Source organism: Petaurus breviceps, unplaced genomic scaffold (genome assembly GCF_028583685.1).
Source record: "Petaurus breviceps papuanus isolate PSGF00001 unplaced genomic scaffold, PetGlider_PUasm1.0 176, whole genome shotgun sequence".
NCBI classification, from domain to species: Eukaryota; Metazoa; Chordata; class Mammalia; order Diprotodontia; family Petauridae; genus Petaurus; species Petaurus breviceps.
Window position 1 is genome coordinate 816,766 of NW_027185771.1, and position 6,903 is coordinate 823,668.

A 6,903-nucleotide genomic window follows, 5' to 3' on the forward strand; every position below is an offset into this window, starting at 1 on the left:
CATCAGGGAAATGGCATTCTTTTTAGGATGAGAGAAAAGAATGAAAAAAAAAAACTACTTTCTCACTCTTCAATATATAATAGGTCACCTGAACAAAGATTACTATCCACAAAAATACATACAATATCCAGCCTCTCCCCCCCCAAAAAAAAATTTGCCTGGGGAGAGCATAAGACAAGAAACAAATAAATATTTGCTTCCTTCCCATCTACGGCAAGCAGCATTCAATCTCATCTTTTTTCTTTTTTTTAAACAACCTCAGTATTACTCTAAAAGGGATTTAAGCCCTCAGATGCCGGATGTTTAATTATAAAGCTAAGTCCAGTTGTCAACCAAGAAGCTATAAATCTCTTTCCCACTCCCCAAGTTCTTGACCCAAAATGAAAGTCAATGAAGAAAAAAAAAAGTCAAAGAGAAATGGATTTGAAACTCTGAGTTCAGAAAACAGTATTGGCCTAAATGGACTTCAGGTCCGAAATCTCGAGGAACAGATGTGAATGTCTGATACAGGCAAAGCGTTGGGCATCCAATGTCGTCAAATGGAAATCGTATTAACACAACAAATTTATACCAAGTTCCCCAATGCCAGAGATCAACATCCAGAAAGAAAGTGGATCCCTATCCCAAAGTCAACTGTTTCAAGTCTTGCGGCCATTAGGGATCATATCTACCAATCAATCAAAAAAAATTTATTAAATGCCTACCATGTGCCAGGCACTATACTAAACACTGGGAACAAAAAAAAAAAAAGAGGCAAAAGACAGTCCCTGTCCTCAATGAGTTCCCAAAGATTCTGAAGCACTGCCTTAATATGCATTCCCTTCACACCACTACTTAAAAAGACAAATGGCCTTGAGTTAAAGGTTGGAAAAAAAACTACCAGTATGTGTCAAGTCCAATTCTTCCCTTTAGACAGAATTTCATCTACACTTTCCTGCTGCTATGGGACTAAAGGTGCCGTTCTTAACCATTTTCAGAAAAGGATATACCACAACCAAGCGGGAAGGGAATGAGTTTCTTTGTTTAATAACATTTAAGTTAATGCTATTTCAAAAGAATGGCTAAAATAACAAACCTTAAGCACCGAGGTAAATTCTACAACAAACAAGTAAATAAATAAAAATAGAAAAGATTTCTTTTTCTAACACAATCCAATAACCTGTAATATCTGAAGACTTTTTCCAGATTAAGAGCTACTATAGGCCACACAAAGGCAAAGTAGGAAATTACAGCTATTTTTATTTATATAGATTTGCTTCCTCTTACTGAGATCTGCGTGAGCTAAACTGTAAGCCCTCACATTGAATGAGAGACTCGCTTTCTCAACGTTCCATACAATCGAAGCCCAGTAAAGGCAATGTTTTATTCCAATGCCCACCTTGGGCTGCCATTTGAAATGTCAGTCACACTATCCCACCTGGATAAAAAAAAAAACTCCCATATGAAGAAGAGCTAGGAAGTCGCCTGACATTCACTCAGTCATACCAGTCACGGTGCTGAGAACATAGAGGCTGTTACTGCCTGAACTGGGTCGAGATAACATTCCTACAATACTAAGAAGTCTGTTCTTTCTGGAAACAAAATGGAGATAGAGATTATTTGTATGTTAGATTAAAAGATTATCTGTTGTCATTATAGGTCATGAAAATATCCTGCTTTGATATTATGCCTTCCTAATCTCTTTCTCCAGTTTCAGCTAGATCCATTAATCACGTCATATTAGGTAGGGTAAGATGAGGCCTGACTGAGTTATCTACTACTGACCTTCTGCTTCTAGTCAGAACGGCATTTGGCCAAAGACAAGGTGGTGATGTGTCACCTGGCCATCATTCTCTACTTGTTTTGCCTCTTGCCTCTCTGATGGGAGCTACACACCCTTCCACATCTAATTGGTTTCCTTATTCTGGCTCCCTATTTGTGGAATAACCTCCTCCCTTCAACTGTGACTCTCCACCCAGCTCTAACACCACTTCCTCCACAAAGCCTTCTTTGATCTCCCTCCTGCCCCACAACAGCTAACTTTTCCTTCTCAGAACTTACATAGAACACTGGCAACTCTCCAATTCACTTATGCAATATATGAATTACAGCTTTATAAAAATAGACTATAAGCTCCAAATGGACAAGTAATTGTGTCTTCCCTAAACATGGTATTTCCTCCTGCACCTGGCACAGAAGCTTTATATATGGTGCTTAGAAAATGTTTTAAGGAATACATCTTAAATACACAATTAAATTACAAGTTCCTGGAGAATGTGGTCTTTACCACCTACCTTTTTTGATGGTATCTCAAGTAGGAATGAGAAGAGTGACAGACACACAGATATACAAGAAGACTACTGTTCCACCTCACTTATTTCCAATTCTGTCAGAAACTGCTGTTGATTAAAGTCCCTACTGGTCCAACTGAAGTCCATTCCCCTACCTATATTCACAGAACAAAGAATACCATCTCATTACTACCTAGACAGCTTTCTTTCATTTCCTTGAAGACCTACCCCCTGACTTCAAGTCGTCTTTGCGAAACTGCTGGAACAATTAATACTGATGGCAATGGTCATGGTTTGTTCATTTCGAGAGTCGATGAAAATCTATGTTGACATAATTAAGCAATTTAAATTAAAATATTCTAGTATTCATTGGAATTTAAGAGTCACCTAAAATGTTTGAAGTTAGAAAATACTACAAATTTAAATATACACCAGGAAATAGACAAATTGAAAGATGTAACAACAATCCATCAACATCAATGAGGATTAAAAGAGTATGTGTCAACACTTGAGAAAAACTGGATTTGTTTCTTCTGGCATGAACCTATACCACAGGACAAAGGCGTTTTCATTTAGTTACCACCCCTCTATCAGGAGTGGGCCACATGGCTTAAGATATTCCATCCCTAACCTCAAGGGTCTAATGTTATCATAGAAGGTGTAGAGAATGAGAGCAAGTCAGAGACCAAAGGTCCAGAGATACAGGTAGAAAGACAAGGGGAAGAAAAGTTTAGCTTTAAAAACTGGTCCAGTGAAATAACTTGGTTTGAAAAAATGGAATCCAAAAGAAGTCGCGGCTGCTTCTAAATAACATGGTCTGGGGCATCTAACATACAGGAAGTACCTATAAATTCTACATAGGATAAGCACAAAGAGGACTCAGTAGGTAATCCCTGAGTATATGGCACTCCGATTCAACATTCCTCACTTTTCTAAAATTATCTCCAATCTAAAAATGGCCTTCAAGTCCGTCTTAACTTCGCTTCCAATTATTATAGCTAATCCGATTTTTCTACAAGCAGGCCTCATTTCTACAGTAGAAATTTTCCAGGTGATGAAAGCACATTTACCAAGAGTTTAACCAACGTTAGCCTAACCTACCTTGTCCTGTTAATTTGAATGTTTTAACACTGAGTTGTTAATGGATCCAATATCATTCCTTTTGACCAAAGAGATGGTATGAAGCAACTCAACCTCCAATCCACTTCTATGTGTTCCATACTCACCTTATCTTCTTTTTATTTTCAAGGAGGGCTTGGGAATCTGATTGGTGATAGTGAAAATTCTTGGGAATCCCCAACAACCTTGGCACAATGCCCAACAGGTCATGCCCACTTCAAGCCCTCTGCTGATGCAATGCTTTCTCCTTCTCATACAACAGCTAACTATAATTTCCAATCATTCCTAGTAAGTGCTGAGGAGGGAAGAGGAAGATCACAAATACTGTGGATGTCTCAGAGACAGAGATTTAGAGACAGAAAGAGCGATGGGCCATGTCCTGAGTGCCCCAGACTAAGAACCACCATGGGAGAGGGTGCATCACAGTAACTGAGATCTGAAGGGAACGCTTCTGCTCTGGGCTCAGCACGTGCCACGTACTGAGTAAGCACTACCCAGATGTTTATTTGATGAACAAATGGAATGAATTAATGAATTCTTGGGTGCCTATGTACAGGATACAAGGGGTTTGTGGGAAATACCTGGTGAAACCTAACAGACTAGGCTAGGGGCACTCAACTGTCCACAGAGGAGCTTGAGAAGGGGAGGGGGGGTGGGGGGAAGAAATCCACAGAATGACCTCATCTTCCCCTCTCCCAACCGACCCGCAGAGTGAAAAATTAAAATACAGCCTCACCTAAAGCCGGGGTCGCCATGGCCGTCATGGGGCTGGTGGGGTCCAGCTGGAACCCGCTCATCATGAACGGGCTGTCGGCGGCCGGGCTGTCCATCTTGAGGTTGGGCAGGGTCATGTTCTGGGCCAGGTAGTACTGGTAGAGCTCGGCCTCAGCCGGGGAGGGCAGCGCCCCCAGGCCCAGGTGCCGGTTGTGCTGCATCTGGGTCATGTTCTGCTGTAGCAGCATCATGTTGTGCATGTGCTTCTCGCTGGTCATGTGGATGCGCAGGTTCCTGGCCACGTTGGTCTCGTAGTCGCACACCTCACAGCGCCAGGTGGGCTTGGTTTTTGGTTTGGTGGGGGAGGGGGCCCCGCAGCTAGTGCCGATGTTGGCGGCCGCGGCCGCTGCAGCCGCAGCTGCGGCCGCGGCTCCGGCACTGTGGCTGAAGACTTGTTCCCCCCCTCCGTTCTGCAGGTTCTGCATGTTGTTGAGATGCTTGTCCGACTGCATATGAATACTGAGGTTGCCTTTGGTAGTAGTGGAGTAGTTACAGACCTCGCAGCGGAAAGGCTTGTAGCCACACGTATAGCTCTCGCCGCGTGCCAGGCGCGGGTGAGGCTGCCCACTCTTGCAGTAGACACATGAGCCGCCGGGCTCCGGATGCTTCTCCTTCATGTGCGCCTCGAGCGTCTGCTGGTACTTGTAGTGCCAATTGCACTTGGGACACTTGAGTGTCTTACACGAGTTCCGAGAATGCATCATGGTCATGTGCCCCCCCAGGGAGCGCGAGGAGCCCAGGACCGTGTCACACTTGGGGCACTCCACGCCGCTCCCCGAGGGGCACTCCCCCACCCCAAGCTCACAGAGGGCTCCAGCGTGCTGGTGATGGGAGAGGTAGCCCCCATCTTCCCCCTCTGCGCTTTCATTTGGTTCTGGTGCTGTGGCATTGTCTTTATTGGCACTTTCATCAATGAAGTCCAACCTCCTGCTGCCCTCTGCCACACTGGCCCTGACACCCTCACTGTTAAAGCTTAACCGATTCCTCCTGTTTGCACCATCAAAGACAACAAAGGAAGAAGGAGAATTAGAACTAGTAGAAGCTGTGCTCCTGGACAAAGTCTGGAGCATGTTAGGCATTAAGGGAGAGTTAGAAATGCTTTGGTTTGAGAGAGCAAGGTCATTTTTGCTGCTGCCACCCACCATGGCCCCAGACTCCTCATGGGGCCTGTCCTCTAATTCATCCTCCAACTCACTTGGAAAGAGTCCTTTGCAACCCTCATCTTCCTCCTCCTCCTCCTCCTCTTCTTCCTCCTCTTCCTCCTCCTCCTCTGCATCTTCCTCCTCCTCCTCTTCCTCCTCCTCCACATCCTCAGCTGGCTCTGCCTTCTCTGAGAGGCTATCCTGGTCACCCACTTCTTGCTTCTCACCCTCTGCTACCCCAGGGTCCTTGCCCTCTGAGGATTTGGTAGGACTGGAAGCCAGGGGGCCCAGGGGGACTGAGGTAATTGGGGTCTTCAGAGCCGAGCTGGTCAGCCCGCCAAGGTTCAAGAGGGTCCCAGGTGTCAAGAGGCCTGACTGGGGCTGCTCTGCGGCACTGGCCGAGGCGCCTGGGAGCGCCTCCTCCCCTTCCATCCGAATGCCGCTAAATTTACCATAAAAGCTGTGTCCGGGGCCTATGAGGTTAGCTGCAGAAACTAAAGGGTGTTGAAAGTTTTTGTTTTTTGGTTCCAGAAAACTTACAAGGGGTTCCTTGTCTTTGCCTATTCCTTGGATGATAGCGGAAATGTTCTTATTACTAAGAATTTTCCGCTCTTCTTCACTCAGGGTCATTCGATGGTCATGCACTGCATGGGTCACAAAGGAGCGGACGTACCCAAAGGAGAGCTTACACAAGAAACACATGAGAATGGGCTTCCTCTTCCCGTAGAGCACAAAGCCGTCAAACTTGGACAGGTCCACATTGTTGGGGACATCTTTGGATACACAGGAGCTTTTGGCAGAACCATCGCTGTTCAGGTAATCCTTGCTGTTTTTATGTCGCACATCAAAAACGCGGAAGCTGTGCAGGACGGGGCTGATGCCCGTCAGGGCTGAGGTATTCGGGAAGGACTGGTCTGAGCCCTCAAACCATTTCCCGAAGGATGAGGCTATGTGGAAAGTATTGATGATCTGTGGGTAGACTGGTGCAGCGGAAGAGGGCTCCCCCTGTTTACCCCCAGCACTGGGTAGAGAGTTCAGAAAGAGCGATGGGAGAGCCCCACTGCCGCTGCTGCAGGCTCCCCCACTTTGGATCAACTGGCTGACGCTTTCCACAATGTACGCCGAGCCATCTGGCTGGTAGACTATCTCTCCAGCTAGATTCTCCACATCACTCTCCTCATCCCCCTCCTCACTGGTGTCACTCCCACTTTCCTCCCTCAGGGGAAGAGGGGGGCGGGCGCTGGGGCAGTGGTGCTCCATATAGGTCTGTAAACTGGCAAAGGAGGCCGAGCATTCGTTGCAGCTGACCTCTTTGCCAGCAGGCTCAGCGGTGGGGCCAGCCGAGTTGGTGCTGTCCGGGATGCGCTCATTGAAGGGGGCCCTCAGGCTGTCTAGGGGCCCGTGGTTTTCTGTGGTGGACTGCTCCATACTACTGGGTTTGTCAGGGAGGTGGGTGCTGTTGAGTTCAGTCCATTGCTGGTGCTGAGGGATACTACACCCATTGTCCTTCCCAGGGATGACAGGCGAGTCACAGCCTTCCATGGTAAGGCCTGCATGGAGCTTTCATTGCACCCAGTACGGTTCGGACCTGAAGAGAG

General features: G+C 46.4%; 1 protein-coding gene across 1 annotated transcript in view; it reads right to left on the bottom strand.

Annotated features, from left to right (window-relative positions):
- ZFHX3 (zinc finger homeobox 3) overlaps positions 1-6,903 on the bottom strand; it is a 222,878-nt gene that overhangs the window by 212,899 nt on the left and 3,076 nt on the right. The window contains exon 2 of the mRNA XM_069085456.1: positions 4,126-6,893. Within this exon, the coding sequence (XP_068941557.1) occupies positions 4,126-6,847 (2,722 nt within the window). The 5' untranslated portion in view covers positions 6,848-6,893. The remainder of the gene's footprint in view (positions 1-4,125; positions 6,894-6,903) is intronic.